The sequence below is a fragment of the Echinops telfairi genome, unplaced genomic scaffold (genome assembly GCF_000313985.2).
Source record: "Echinops telfairi isolate 266 unplaced genomic scaffold, ASM31398v2 ScPeMD7_3533;HRSCAF=4204_0, whole genome shotgun sequence".
NCBI lineage: Eukaryota > Metazoa > Chordata > Mammalia > Afrosoricida > Tenrecidae > Echinops > Echinops telfairi.
Window position 1 is genome coordinate 74513820 of NW_022107431.1, and position 16661 is coordinate 74530480.

General features: G+C 44.8%; 1 protein-coding gene across 5 annotated transcripts in view; it reads left to right on the forward strand.

The window, feature by feature from the left end:
* KLHL32 (kelch like family member 32) overlaps window positions 1–16661 on the forward strand; it is a 256480-nt gene that overhangs the window by 218033 nt on the left and 21786 nt on the right. For 3 of the 5 annotated variants that reach the window (XM_045294472.1, XM_030886866.2, XM_045294473.1), the window contains one exon: window positions 4867–5593. In XM_045294472.1, coding sequence (XP_045150407.1) covers window positions 4867–5593 — 727 coding nt within the window. Of the gene's footprint in view, window positions 1–4866; window positions 5594–16661 lie in introns of those variants that run through there. The other 2 variants (XM_030886868.2, XM_045294474.1) reach the window with 2 other exon arrangements.

Sequence of the window (16661 nt, forward strand, 5' to 3'; positions counted from 1 at the left end):
ATCAACTTGCTGAATTAGCTCCCCAGGGAAATAATTCAAACCCCATCCCTGGAAACTTCTAAAATTAGGATGGAGAAAAATTAGGATGTTGCCTATAGGCACTTTCTCTACTTCTGACAGAGAGAGACCTGGTGATTACCGAGTTTTCCTTCTGTAATATTTTTTATTATTGCTGGTATTCCCTTATCCAGATACATTCTCTTTGCAAAGGTATATTATTTACACAGAAACCATTAGCTTGCAAACAGCTGAATATCTGCCCACTGTGGCACTGGCATCCAGGGACATTCTTGTTCATTTCTCTTCACTAGGCAATTCATTAAGAGGTGCATTTCACTACATATTAAAAATGAATTTACTCCCTGCGTTCACTCTGGAAGCTAAAAAGACAAGCCTGAAGTTCACGTTCCACTATGCAAACGTTTGTGCAAGCAGTCATAACTACAGAAGATCTGTCAGGCCACATCTGACCACATATGCAGCCGGAGTCCCAGGCAGCTCTCAGAGCTCAGAAACCCTGACATTAGAAAGGGGCGGCAGTAATCAACGATGGCGACCCATATCTGATCTCCTCTGGCTTCCCTGTTGCCACGGGAAAGACATGCCTGCGTCACCTCTTCTGACATTGACCGATCGGTCTTCCCTTGCCAGTCTACATCCATGCTGGGTTCAAAATCCATTGCAAAAGCCACACACAACTCATGGGACAATGCTCACAATTAAGGGAGTTTGTTAGGGAAGTTAACCGGTTACCACAAGTCAGGGTCAGCAAGCAAGGACACAGTCACTTGTCTCCCCAGCTAGCAGCCAGGTCTCTCTCTCCAGCCCTCAGTGTGGCAACCACATGGTCTATGGCCTTTGCCTTCACGAGTCTGGAAGGCTTGTCCGTCAGTCCCACAGTTCCGTAGTCTGGGGCCAAAGGAGGAGAGGGTACCCCAGAGTCTCAGCGCTGTGTCTGTAAGTCTCCATGCCATAGTCCCCGGGGCACCGGATCTCGGTGGCTTCTGCCATTTCGGACAGAGATCTCTCGAGGTCCTGGGATGCCCTCTCTCTCCTCTGCAGCTTCGGAGACGGCGGGTCCTGAGAGCGAGGAGTGATAGTAGTGAAAACGGACCAGTCTTCCCTATTCGTGTTACACATGCCCTGTTGGCGAAGTCACTTCCATGTGGTAGAAGTGAGAGAGACTTCGGTGGAAGAGTCATCGTAGGAAATGTCATCCAGTCACAGGGATGATGCAAACCCAGCAGCGTCACACCCACGCAGCACGTGGGTCTCGTCTCCTGTGATGCACTGGCCACGCCATCAGATCCCAGTGGAGTGCATATATAACCTATCACACCTGTGCCTTGGATAGCTATACTAAACACCTGTGTTATAGACCCAGGTGTGTTCTGGTGCCCTGGTGGTGTAATGGGTTACCTACTACATTAGAAAGGGGTGGGAGACAAGTGCTAACCACAAGGTCAACAGTTCAAAACCATCAGCTGCATCACAGGAGACGATGAAGCTTTCTACTCCCTTAGAGAGTTATGGTTTTAGAACCCACTAGTGCCCCATCCTACAGGGTTAATATGGGTCAGAGCCAACTCGGTGGCAGTGAGTTGGTTTGTTTGTTTTGTGTGTGTGTTTGGAGTACTATATTTTCTAAGACGTTGATCATGTGGTGGTGTCTGCTTTGATTCACAGGCATCCATTCTCATGTATCATACACCTCTCTGTTTATTTTTATTCAAAAAGATTGCAGTGAAGTGCATCTGGGCTCCCAAATGCAGCAAAACTGACACAGCAGCAGGTGGCAAAGGGTAATTATTGATTTGGAAGTGAACCAAAGGTTATTAAGCAACATGGAGGTAGAAAATCAGTGGTTGCTGTCGCTCACGACTCTTGTCAATCATGACAATCCTCAAAATCGAAGAAGAAATTTCCTGGCTGGTAAAGGATCATCGCTCCACTGAAGGCTACGAAGCTAAGGAAAATAATAGCGGGACTTCAAAAATCATTTCTTTCAGAAGTCTTACTACAAAGCTGGTCCAAATGAGGTGGAAGTTAAAGATGTCCCAAATGTCGAACGTTCCCCAAAGATGATGCCACTTCATTATCCCTGGTATCAACCAATACCCCTCCTCTTAGCATAGTCCCGCATGTACCTCTGCCAAAACAAAAGAATAAACTCAACTTTCCTAGAGTTGATTCTGACTCCTAAAGTTCTTCTAGGACAGGATAGATCTGGCCCTGTGAGTTTCTGACACTGGTAAATCTTTCTGGAAGTAGAAAACCTCATCTTTCTCCCACAGAGCAGCTGGTGGTTTTGAACTGTTGACCTTGGCTATTGGCAGCCCAACACATAATCCACTACGTCATGAGACATGTTCATGGCCTATGTGTCTCAGGTTTCCACAATTTACTACAATGTCTCATAGAATGCCTGAACCATTGGGAGATGGCTCATGTGGTTTCAAATGCTGGCAAATCCCAAATCCTAAATTCAAATGACCATTTGAAGGAACGGTCCTCCTCAACAGTTCAGTGCTGCTGACTCACAAGGCTGTGGAAATTGGTGAGTCAAATCAAGAGACAGACTGCCAGCTCACGTCCTGAAAACAAGGTCAGGCAGAAGCAAGCCAGACCCAGGCTTAAAAGGAAGAGACCAACCTTTGCCCAATCTGCTCAGTGCGGCTGCAGAGATAAGGAATGTCTGAACGTGAACGAAGTTCTTGCTTGCTTAGCCAGGCAAAGGAGCATGTCAGGACTACAGTGCGGCTACCTGAGTCTTTTAGGTCCGCTATTGGCATCTGATTGGTGTTCGTCACTGATGCTGGAGCTCAATCCTTTTGCATATGCTCAGTAGATAAGGGGAGATCACAGAGATATGGGGCTTTGATGGAAGTGTGGCTTTTGCCTTCTAATGTTAAGAGGTTAATTGGAGGACACAATGATCACCTGCACACCTTGAGTGGGCCAGGTCTACTTTCAGCCAGTTGCATGAGCCCAGCCTTCTACTTTTCTCCATTAAGCAGGAAGCTACTGGTGGTACCTATTAAGGGAATAGTTTAAAACCAGAAATTAGTTCTTATTTTAACACAGATAATACTCACAGGTATAGAGGCTAGGCTGTACAATGCATCACAACATGAAAGACTCTTCCTAGAAGGGCCACATAGAGTAATTAACTACATTGTAGGGACTGGTGTGAGATATGGAGAAATCGCTAAGAATTTCTCTCACTGCACACTGACAGTCATTGCTAAGGTACAAAGCTTGTTTAAAATGCTTAAGGAAAAAACAGAACACAACATTCCAATGACAATGCCCTATTTCACAGAACGTATCATAGACTGTAGGCGACCCATGACTCTAGAGACAGAAACTCTGAAATCATCCAGTACCAAAGAGAGCACAGAGATTCTTTTTGCCACGATGAAAACCCATGTCGTTTGTGCCAACGAGTCATGATCAGCTACCAACGCATTTTCATTTCCTTCCTTCTATGAATTTTTTTTTAATCCAATGATCTGCATCAGTTGAACTGGGAACACCCAGTGCCCCGATTGCATGTCAGCAAGCGAGTAAAACACAACGAAGTTATTCAGTATGTGTATCCATTGCTTTATTGTTCCATGTTCATTCCCTCAGATCCACATTTATATTATCCGGGAAATCTAATTTAATGTAGGAATTGCCAAGAATAATTCATATCCTTAGGAGGAGAACTAGTGTGTACTGGTTTCCAATTGTAGTTAGCTTCTGGTTTTCATTTGAAAACATGAAAAAACTATATAAAATAGACAAAAGTCCCCTGCCTGTTAAAAATGCAAACACACACACAGAGAATAATTCATATCAAATAACTTGATGATATATTAGGTGTACTTCTTTATACTGATGTGTACACAGGTTTATAAAACTGAAAGATTAAGTCCAATTAATTAAATTATTGCAGCTGCTCCATAATATGGATTAGGGGGTATTGTCGATGCTGCTTGTTTTAAAATTCTTATTCAATTTTGTTGTTCATGCTCTTGTGTGTCTGCTTTAGTTTTAAGCAGCACATCTGTAGCCAAAAGATCTTATCGGACTGCCTCTCCTTCGTGAAAGAGTTCTAGAGTGGAAACCAAAGGTGTAGGGTGTACTCTGTTGTTGTATCCAGAATGCCAAGATATCTGCTCTCCAGCCCATTTTTGTGAAAATGGCTCTAGCAAATTGCCAGCATCTTACATTTGCAAACAACAGATGTAGACAAGATGGAAACTAATTGAGGAAAGGAAAGACAATTGATAGGTGTGATCTTACTGTTTCTTCTCTGGTGGTCTGCCTGCCGTACTAGCAAAGGGATGGGAAGAAAGTCTTTTATTCTTTCTAAACCATCCGACTAGTGTCGTATTGATTTTCTCTCAAGTATCCCCTGTGGTCTCAGATGATCACATATTTTCTGGTGTTATCTGTATTGATGCTGCGCCATGGTTCTGGGTTGACATGTATTATTTGAGACGGGATGACTGCTCGTGGTTGACATTTCGTATTGGTAGTGTACCCCAGGAGCACAATCATCATTGTTTGAAAGCAACTATTATGCACCCCAAATGGTACTCTAAACCCCTCATCAGTGTTACTTAATATTGTTCATAATCTCTTTAACAATATCTGTATCTATCTAGCTATTTACATATATATCTGCTCAAGTAAGAAAAAAAATAATCCTTCGTTGAGTATCAAAGCTTTCTTGTGTTACACTATTTGTAAGGGGGAAAATTCTACTCCTAAGTATCTGAAGGAATGCATCGTGACTCACCTCTGTGCCGCTGACTTGGCCTTCGTGTTGTTTCTTACTTTTGTGTTCTTCTCTCATCTCCCTTCCCTCTGTTTCAGCTAGCCGTGAGGTGGTTGGAACACAACTGCCACTACCAGTACATGGACGAACTCCTGAAGTACATCCGCTTTGGCCTCATGGACGTGGATACTCTCCACACTGTCGCCCTGTCCCACCCGCTGGTCCAAGCAAGCGAGACGGCCACGGCGCTGGTCCACGAGGCGCTGGAATACCACCAGAGCATCTATGCGCAGCCCGTCTGGCAGACGGGCAGGACCAAGCCACGGTTCCAGTCGGACACGCTGTACATCATCGGCGGGAAAAAGCGAGAGATCTGCAAAGTCAAGGAGCTCCGGTACTTCAATCCTGTGGACCAGGAGACTGCTCTCATCGCCGCCATTGCCAACTGGAGTGAGCTGGCGCCCATGCCCGTGGGGAGGAGCCACCACTGTGTGGCCGTCATGGGAGACTTTCTGTTCGTCGCCGGCGGAGAAGTGGAGCACGCCAGCGGCCGGACGTGTGCCGTGCGGACGGCCTGTCGCTACGACCCCCGCAGTAACTCCTGGGCAGAGATCGCACCCATGAAAAACTGCAGGGAGCACTTTGTGCTGGGCGCCATGGAGGAGTGTCTCTATGCCGTCGGAGGCCGGAACGAGCTGCGTCAGGTTCTGCCCACCGTGGAGCGGTACTGCCCCAAGAAGAACAAGTGGACGTTCGTGCAGCCCTTTGACCGCTCCCTTTCCTGTCACGCTGGCTATGTGGCTGATGGACTTCTTTGGATATCAGGTAGAGCACACCCCATGCATTGGCTGTATCAAATGCAAACCACTTCTCATATGACATACGTTTAAAAGCCAAGCTTTGGTAACGTGGCCACGTGTAATTGAGTGATTGGGCCCAGGGTGTCATCTGAACTGATTAGCATTCATTTATTGAGCACCTACTCTATAGAGAGCAGTGGAAGTGGAAGTAATTGACCTTTCTATGACTTGCTATGAGTGATTCGTGGAGTAAAAATTCAAGATGAAAATTAATGGCCCATGACATCTGTTTTCCTACCAAACCCAAACCATTATTGTGTGGATGACCGGCTCTTGGTGACTCGGGGATCGTCCTGCCCCATTAGTGGTTCATGCAGGTCCTTTGCTTTGTCTTCCATCTTAGGCTGTCTGCCCATGAGCCATTTCATCCAAGACAGGGCAGGGAAAGAAAAAGTCCAGCCACCGCATCCTGCTACCAGGGTGGGGAGGGATTGATGCTTTTGTCTTAGTTTGTGTGGTATCTGTGAATTGCAGTAACTCGTGCCATGCTAATCCTTCACTCCTCCGTGCTCTCCCGTTCTTACTGATTCTTCGGCAGTACAGTTTGAGAGCTCCCTATCAGATAATGTTTTTGCCTTTGTCTCTTAAAAGCATGTATTATTATTATTATTATTATTATTATAGAAAAGGTCAAGACTAGTATCGTGAACCCATAGACAGGTGACCCGCTTTCCACTGTTACCCGCTCCTAGCCAGTCTTGTGACTCACACGTTCACATACTCCATCCCCATCCTAGGTGATTTCAAAGCAAATCCTAGACATACCATTTCCTGAGGCAAAGATTCATTTAAAATGGATACCATTCTGAGTTGAAGATACATTAATAATAGTTTTTGTTTTAACATATCAATTCTGTGTTCAAATATATTCCGTTGTTTTATGATCTTAAGGGTTCAAACTGGAATCTCAGTGAAGCCCATACATTGCAATAGTCTGATGTGTCAACTCCCTCGAGGGCCCTATTTCTTCCCTTTTTCCCTGTGGTTTGTTGGTTTGTTCTCTAGAGTCCCTGTGTCTCATGAAATGTTCAGTGTTTCCTGAACATTGGTAATTCGATTCAGTGCTTGGTCAGATTTAGGTTTGATTCTTAGTAAGAAAGCTTTATAGGGGGTCTTATTTTAGCTCTGACCATCAAATTTCTAGTGGCAGTTTTTGAAAACCGTCCATCTTTCATTGGTAGGATATGCTCACCTCATCTCTTGCCCACCTGGCATGGGACCAAAGATTACTGAATATATTCAAATGTTAGTAAATTCAGGTATAGTATTACCAAACAAATGAGTAAAGGTGATTCTGCAAGTCAGTGCCAAAATTGAGCAGGGCTCCAATCTTCTTTAAAGTCAGGTCATTAAACCTTTATTGGATGTCTGTTGTGTGCAAAGTCAATAAAGTCATGTGGCCAAGTCAATAAGTAATCATGATTTCCCATTGATAGATTGAAGATGGACTGACTGAGTGTTCAGACTCTTTAAAACGTCTTGGCTACCTTCTCACTGGCACAGGAGAAAACTTGTTTCCATAGGTTATCAACACCACATTCCCCACCGGTGTGTCCCTTCCTGTGACTGATCAAGGCCTCCTTTCAAAAACTGTGCTCCGTCGGGGAAGAAAGGTGCATCTCATCTCAGTTGGATGGAGACGCATTTGCTAAATTCAAATAGAACCTTAAATTTCTGAGGTAAAGAGAAAGTGAAGAATCAAATTACCTAAATACCAAAGAGTCACATCGAGATGTTTGTAATTAGAAGAACCGATCACTTTTGGTACACCTGTGACAGTTTCTCAGATTCCCTTAATGATCTACTTGAGTTTTTAAACAGTGGGTTCAAACCACGGACACTAGGACTCTGGAAAAATTCCTCCTTTAGCTTAAAGTAAATCCATCTGGGCTTTACCCATTTTTTTCTGCCACTGCCCTCAGTCACCAGAGAGATAATTATGGTCTTGGCTTCTCTGGTTGTGCCTCCATTATGGGCAATTCATTGGTTGTCATCAAAGAGATCTAGTTCAGGTCAGGGTTTTGGTGTTCAATAAAAATTAATGAAAGAATTTAAGATGAGGCCTAAGATTACTGAGGTAGATCCAGGAATTACTGGTCTAAATCCCAAAGGAACACTAGATGTGAGTGTGTCTATCACTAGGCACAGATGTATTTAAGTTACAGCCTCATTGCTATGGTGACTCGTTCCCTTTCATTAAGCAGGTTGTGCTGTTGGGCGTGCTGTTTAGTTCATGCTGACTCGTCGTGACCCTGTAGAGTGGAGGTTCTGTACAGGGTCCCCATAGGGTTTTCCTGAGACTGTCATCTTTGTAGCAGCAAATACCTACATCTTTTCTCTGGGGCACTGCCGGTGGATTCGAACCACTGACATTTCAGCCAGTAGCCAAGCATTTAACCATTATGCCACCAAGGTTCCTTTATGCATAGCTAAGAAAATAACTAGTAAGATTATATCCTCTTAGCCTTGTTGAAGAAATTTCAGGCTAGCTGCAAATACGTCTTTGTTAATAGAGGAAACATTGATCCTTGTCTTGGATAGCTGAGCAATGATGAATTCATGGAATCAGTGCAATTTATATTCTCGCCCAATTTACAGGCCTTCCATGGACTCATTTAGTCTCATATATTGTTAATGGGCTGCATTCCTACATTTTGCATTGCATTTTCTAAATTTTGTATGAATTTCTCATTAATGTTTTAATCAATATTCTTTTTGTGTGGGGAGTGTGGGGCTGTGAAACTAGCTTTGAAAAAATGCTGGAGTTCCCCTTCCCTTACATAGTTTAAAAGAGATGACTCATTTAAACCTTTAGTGAAGTGTTTTCTTGAGAAAGCACTGAAGCTCATCTTGGACTGCCTAGATCTGCACTCCAACCAACACCAACGAGGCTTCCCTTTCGATGTGGGTGTACATCTTTCCCTCTCCATTTTATGAAATGTATCAGCGAATTACACGTCATATTGTCTATCGCGTAGTGTTTCCTCCACTGCGTTCAGAAACACGTTTTGTTTGTTGTGCACTTGCGCTGCTGCATGCTGCCCATGTCAACCGTGCTTACTGAGAACAATCACAATGCTCTCAGGTTTGCGTCTCCCCACTGGGCACTGGAGAGGGGGAAGCTCACTCTCCCGTGTACAGTACCATCCCTTTAATGGGAAGGAAGCGGAAGTCACCAGTGACAGTTCTGATACATTTAGTCGTCTGCCTTTTTCCTCAAGCCCAGCTGATAATAAATCAATTGTGAATCTAGCCATGGATAGGGAAGGGTGGCTAGATTTGCTAATGGGACCCTTAAAAAAAAAAGACAGGTGTATTTCACAGTATCACGGATTTACAAGTGTTGGTGTGATTTATTGGAAGAGATGAAAATGTTCAGGCCATTCTTTATCCAAATAATCAAGGATTTCCAATTTAATTGCTGGGAGGGGGGCCGTTGGCATCCGTCGGTATGTTTCCAGCTTTGCCGGGGTGAGGGTAGTGTGGGCTATAGCATGTGGGTCTCCTGGGCTGCTGCTTGTTGCCCAGAAATGAAAAGGACTGCTCCGAGGCCGCGTTTCTGGCACGTGCGCCAGGGCTCTCCTGCTTTCGCTGTGAGGGCGCCTTGACCCCTGCCTATAGTCTTAAGGTGAGGCAAGCAGAGGAATTCAGAAAAATCAGGCTGTGTGGCTGTACCCATTCGCATTTAAGTTATGATGTTAACTTCATTGCTGTCGAATTAACTCGGATTCATTGCGACCCTCGAGGACAGAGAACCCACAGGTTTCTAAGACTGATATGAAACAAGAGACGGCCTCATCGTTCTCCTGCAGAATGGCTAGTTCCAACAGTGGACCGTCCAGTTAACACCACTTTATCCATTTCAGCATCAGGGCTATACCATTTTATAGGTTCTACTACGAGTCAGATTCAACTCGATGGCGACGAGGGAGTGGCAGAGCAGTTAAATCATTGGCTGCTCACGCAAACGCAAACAGAACCCACTGGCCAAGGGAGAACGATGTGGCAGTTGACGACCATAGAGATTAAGGGCCAGAAAGCGCCTGAGGCAGTCTACTCTGCTTCTGAGGTCGCTATGATAGAGCCCACCCAGCGGCAGCAGATTTGGGCAGGTAGAAGTATGTGACATTGTGACCCTCTTGCAAATGCTCTGCACCTTTTTGACTTGGAAAGTACTGCACTGAAGCGAAATAATCCTTGAGTAGACTGCAGTTCTGTGCACTGTAATGCTCCCTCTGCCCCTGCCACACACTCACACTTTCAAAGAAATTTATTTTAAGGTACAGTTTGTAAACTACTAAAAACACTGTGTGTGTGACTGAAAATTCATCCTTTGCTCATTTTGCAGAATAACTTACCTTTTCATTTTTATCAAATGGCATAGGGATAACGAGAAACGAACTACAGATTGGTACTTTAACACCAGGCCTGTGATCTGGTTCACTTCAGTTGGCCCTCTTGCTGTGAGGTTTCTGATCCAGATATATTGAACTAGAATCTATTTTTTACAAGATTCCCTGTGATTCTTATGAATACATACCCTCCCCACCAAAAGCTAACCCACTACCCTTGGGTCGATTCCAACTTTTAAATGACCCTACAAAGGGTTTCTGAAACTGCAACGCTTTATGGGAACAGACAGCCTCCTCTTTTTCTTTCTCCTGTGAAGAGGCTACTGGATTTGAACCACTGACCTCGCACTTAGCAACCCAACACTTAACCCCACAACAGCACCCTCCTTTCCCTAAGGCTGATTCTAAGTTATAACAACCCCAGAGGAGAGAGCAGAACTGTAGCTCTTTTCGGAAGTAGAGAACCTCGTTTTTCTCCCTCACAGAAGCTGGTGGTTTCAAACTGCTGATCTGGTGATTAGAAGCCCAATGGGTAACCACGACGCCATGCCAACAAAAGGAGTGATTATTACAGGAGGCACGAAGGATTTCTCAAAAGGAGGTAAAGCCTCCAACCTAACCAAGCTTTCAGCCTATGTCTTCTTACCCATTAAGCCTGCCCTGTCGGTTTGTGAAGGAGCCCTGATAGTGTATTGGGTTAAAAGTCAGGCTGCTAACTGCAAGGTCAGTGATTTGAATGCACCAGCTGCTCTGGCTCTGCAGGAGAAAGATGAGGCTTCCTATTCTCACCAAGCTTCATAGCCTCAGAAACCCCAAGAAGTTTTACTCTGTCTTATAGGGTCTCTCGGAGTGGAAATACACCCGACAGCAGTGCGCTTATTTTTTTAATTTGGTTCATGTTTGGATGAACCTAGTGATGGTTTCTGTGCTGGCCAGCCGGGGTGTTGTGGGAGATGAGTGCATGCAGCCCTTGGGAAGGGTGTACACCGGGCTCAGCCAGCACGCCTGCCCTCCAAGCGCGCTCTGCTCCCTGTACCCAGGGGCAGGGGCCCATTTTCTCAGCCACTTTCCTTTGCTAACTAGACTTCTTAACTTTTTCAAACCCCCCTCCTCTCAGACTCCCAGCAGAAGACTCCAATTCTGTCCCTAAGAGCAAATAGAAGAGGGCGTCTATATTTATTTTATCTCTTTAGTGCGTGTGTGTATGTGAAAATGGAATTCAAAGCTCATAATTTTTTTCCAGGATTGTTTCTAGGAAGCCCCCTGGTATTAGCAAGGCACTTCCCGCAGGAGTCCGGAGATGCCATGAGGAGGAGGAGGAAGCCCTGTGGAGGGTGTGGGAGAGCAGCAGGCAAGAGCGAAACTCAGAGTAGAGTGTTCCGGAGAGGAGCCAAGGGCAGTGGGCTGAGAAACACTGATGTGCGAGACGTGTGCTGAGGGCAGGCCCTAAGGCAGGGACTTGAGAGACATCAAGGTCCAAACGTCTCCGCTGACTTGTCAATCAGGAACTACCTGCAGATTCCAGTGACTGCAGTTTCAGGGAGAGCAGAGGATGGTGGAGACGAGAATGCGCTGATTTAAGGGATGAATGGAGAGCGAGGAAGAAGAACAGCAGGTGGAGGCCACAGGTGAGTGCAAGACGTTTAGAAAAGGCTGTCTTAGCTTATTACCAATAAACAAGGTATTGGCTAACCCTTCATTCCCTGAGTTTACTGACAACTTTCCAGTATGACCTACCTCTCAGGATACTCTTACCTACAGGGTCAAATGGCATTATTCCTAAGCACGTATGTATGTGAGGCTTCAGAAAGTTTGTGGGGAAACGGAATTGAAAGATAAAGTAAGTTTTCCATGAATTTTCTAGAGCCTTCTCATAGCTCAGTCCATACAAGAGCCAAGTTTTTACATTATAAATTAAATAAATAGCAGTTAGGGTTTAGAGCGGATAAAAGGAGGAAAGGAAAGAAAAACATAAGAAAGGAAGAAGGAGGTTTGGCTGATGAGAGAAAAGCGAGCAATGGAAATCCAGGATGAATGGGGAATTTTTCTAAGCATGTAAGTGCCGTAAGCAAGTCTATATCAAAGGAAAAGGAGAGAGGGAAACGGAAGCTGCTGGAAAGGGGCATCTGGTGAACACTACAAGTGCCTCACAGGTGTCTGGAGCCCTGATAAGTCACTGCGATGCAATACCAGTAACAGACACAGCGCCCCCATCGACCACTTTCCAGTTCACAGTGACTCGATAGACCTTGCCCCTGTAGGTTCTGAGACCACACATTTTTACAGGAATAAAAAGCTTGATCTTTATCCAGAGAAGCAGCTGGTGGTTTCGAACTGCTGACCTGGTGCTAAGCAGCCCAGGATTCAGGAGACACCTAAGATCTTCTGTTGAGACTGCAAGGTCAGGACTAGGAAGAAGGCCTAAGGACAGTAGCTTTGGGAACCATGCCCAAGAAACAGCAGAGAGGGAAGGGATAAGTGAAAAAAAAAAATTAGGCCTTGCAAGCCCACCCTATGCTTAGAATCATAAAATTCACAAATCTCTGTACTGTTGTTGGGTGCTAATCTGTAGAGAATTCGAGATATTTGATCCTTGGAGTCACTGATGGAAGATGTTTTTAGCGTGGCAATCACCCACAGGCTCCTACTGGAAGGAGCACATCATGTGGGATTCGGGCTTGGTGGGCATCAGGGGCTCAAGATTTTCTCCAGGGAGAACCATGTCTTGTGGGGGTGAATACATGAGAGAGTGTTCTCATCTGTCTGTCACCCCTGGAGGCAGCTCCCGCTGGAGGAAACCACTTCCCTGGTAGTTTTGGAGCTTGACAACTTGACATGTCCACCAATGGTTCCTAGTGAATTAGAATATCCACGAGGAATTAAACCTTTTTGATCTGAATATTATTAGATTCAAGGAACTAGCTGCCTCTAGCAGTTACTTTTTCTTTTTCTCCACTGTTGCCTCCGACTTCACTACCTCCTATCTGAAGGAGGTTAAACAAAACCCCTGTAAGATGGTACTGATATGGAAATCAAACAAAGGAGGGCTGTTCTACTCCTGTAAAAAGCTACAGTCTGGGAAACCCACAGGGGCAGTCCTACCCTGTCCATAGGTCCCGATGAGTCAGAATTGACTCAAGGGCAGTGAGTCTAGTTGTTTGTTTAGTAGAATTCAGTGTTTCGAAGGGAAGAAAGCAAGTAAATATCCTAGTTTTTCCAACAATAATGAAGGAAGCTTTAATCCTAAACTGACTTGCTTACCTCCCACATTACTGCCCAGGAAATAAAGCTAAAAGAGGTTAAATGCCTTCCCTAGATAACATAGAGAGAATGCAAAGTTAGAACTTAAACTCTATGTCTCCAATTTTTTAGACCATAATTTTTCTATCAATCTCAAAAGAGGTATGAAAAATAGATGCTTGAATTGGAATAAGAAATAACTTCGAAGCCATATGGAGCTGAAAGTAAATTAGACTCAGAACAATCGTACCTGATGATTTGTTGAGGATTCCCAGTCATTTAATTGTCTTTAATTCAACTTCAAACCAGTTCTTCCTGCTTCAATCATGGCTGAGAAAGCAAAATCAAAATGAACCTGAATTTGTAAAATGTAGATGAGCTAGGGCCTGTGCTCAAACCCTGCCTCAAGGCAAAAACACTTTGTTCTAAAACCTGGCGGTCTGTGATGCTCACCCTCCCAGCACGAGATCTCAGACGACAAAATAGGTGCACAAACAAATGTGGTGAAGAAAACTGATGGTGCCCGGCTATCAAAAGATACAGTGTATGAGGTCGTAAAGGCTTGAAGATAAACAAGCGGCCATCTAGCAGAGAAGCCACCCGCCCACATGGAAGAAGCACACCAGCCTGTGCTTTCATGAGGTGTCCACGGGATCGGGTCATGAGCATCAGAAGACCACAAACAAACAAAACATATTGTTGAGAATGAGGTGGATTGGAGCAGAGACCCAAAACCCATCTGTAGACAATGGGACATTCCCTGACAGAAGCGTCACAAGGAAAAGATGAGTCAACCAGGACACAGTATAGCGCCACTGACACACACAATACAGTAGAACCCCGGAACTCGACCGACCTCATCAGTACTCGACAATGGAATTTCGACATGAAATGTCAAGAAAAGTTTGCATCAGAGCTCGAACAAACATCAGAATCCAACCCAAATGCACGTGACTTTTGTAAACAAAAGCAGTTCCTGTTTCACTCACTTGGCGTTAGCTGGTGTTGTTAGTACATGTTGTTTAAACCTTTTGCGGCTGTGTTCCAAGCGTTTTGCTATAATTTTCTTAGTTTTTGTGGCTTTGCGTATTGTTTTTAGATAAAAAACCTGGGTCCTAAGAAAGCCATTGCAGACGAGCAGAAAAGGAAAACGCTAAGAACCACAATTGAACTGAAAAAAGAGATTATTGAAAAGTGCGAAAGGGGCATCGATGTGACTGATTTCGCGTCCCTGTGTAATTTGCTGAGATCCACCCCAAGTACCTTTTAAAGAACAAAGAGGCAATCCCACGTGCTCGTGTTGCTAAGGGGCTTTCGAGAACGACCCACCAGAGGCCCCGGGAACAGATGACAGAAAAGAGCTGCTGTTCGTTCGGAGAAATGAGAACAAACTGCTGGTATTTGGAGGCTCTCTCTGCGCTGAGGCCCGAACCTCGCGCGCTGACCTTCTGAACATCAAGCCTGGATGCAGTCGTGGTCCCGCCGGCCGGCCGGCCGGGGAGGAGCTGGTTGAAGAGCACAGCGCTGCACTCTCACGGACGGACCGGACAGACGGACGGAGGACCGCCAGGACTCCCCGAGGCGCAGCTGCAGAGGCTGGCTCCGGAGGGAGCCGGCTGGAGAGAAAGAAATTCAGAAATGTAGCTTCTTCCGAAATCAAAGAAATACAGCTTCACTGGGAGAAAATCCAAGAGTTTTGAAAAGAATCATCATGATAAGGAACTGGTTAACCGTGTTATCAATATTGTTGATGATAATTTAATAAACTCTTTTAGAAAACAGTTAAGGAAACGCCAACAGCAGACCACATTAGACAGATTAAAAAAAAATTTTTTTTTTAGAGAAAGCCAGCCAGTTCCTAGTGAAAAAAGGTAAAGAAAGGGAAAAACTCCTAAAAAGCACCTATCAGTTGATTTGTGGAAGGGAATCCCCTTTCCAAACAATGACTCTCTCTCCATCCCTCCTCTCCACATCCATGTCCACAGATCCAGATCCCCATCAATCTCAAGGTATGGGCCATACTGTAGTTGTTAAAAACTTTAATGTGTGTCTTATTTAAATTATATTATTTAACTCTGAATTTACTTACTTTGAAATTTCTGTGTAATGTTTTATATAAAAGGGCAAGATTAGGGTAAAAAGTAGGTGATTGAGAATGGATTCATCCATTTTCAGTTATTTCTTATGGGAAAAGTTGATTCGGAACCTGGCAGCATTGCATCTCAACACTCCTTGAAGGGATTAGTGTCAAGGTCCAGGGTTCTACTGTATTGCTCTGGTCCCTTGACGCTTCCTCACCCCTCACTAGCATGACCCCAGCCCTGCCTTATACTGTGGTCTAGACTGGACACAGGTACAGATAAGAACTCATGACACACAGAATCCAGGTCAGATAAACCTCTATACCAGGAGTGTAGGGGGAAGGTGGGGAGGGTGGGGGAGAATGGAGAATGGAACACAATGATCGTAACATAACCACCACCACCACTCCATCCCCCAGGGGATGAACAACAGAAACTGTGGGGGAAGGGAGACAGTGGTCAGTGTAAGATGTGAAAATAATTATAATTTACAATTTATCAAGGGGTCAAGAGAGTGGGAGGGCAGGAGGGAGGGCAAAAAGAGGATCTGATACCAAGGGCTCAAATAAAAAGTAAATGTTTAGAAATGATGATAGCAACATATGTACAAATATGCTTGATACAATTGATGTTTGAATTTTTAAAAATCATTTTATCGGGGGCTTGTCCATCTCTTATCACAATCCATACATACATCCACTGTGTCAAGCACATTTGTACATTTGTTTCCCTCATCATTCTCAAAACATTTGCTCTCCACATAAGCCCCTGGCATTAGCTCAGTTTTCCCACTGCCTCCCCACTTCCCCCTCCCTCATGAACCCTTGATAATTTATAAATTATTATTTTGTCATATCATACATTGTCCAACATCTCCCTTTACCCACTTTTCTGTTGTCTGTCCCCCAGGGAGGAGGTTATATGTAGATCCCTATAATCGGTTCCCCCTTTCTACCCCACCCTTACTCCATGCTCCCGGTATGGCCCCTCTCAGTACTGGTCCTGAAGGGATCATCCGTCCTGGATTTCCTGTTCCTATTTGTACCACTGTACATCCTCTGGTCTAGCCAGGATTATAAGGTAAAACTGGGATCATGATAGTTGGGGAGTGGGGGGTAGGGAGGAAGCATTTAGGAGCTAGAGGAAAGTTGTATGTTTCATCGTTGCTACACTGCACCCTGACTGGCACATCTCCTCTCCGAGACCCCTCTCTAAGGGGATGTCCAGTTCCCTACAGATGGGCTTTGGGTCCCCACTCCGCACTCCCTTTCATTCACAATGATATGATTTTTTGTTCTTTGATACCTGATACCTCATCCCTTCAACACCTCGTGATAACACAGGCTGGTGTGCTTCTTCC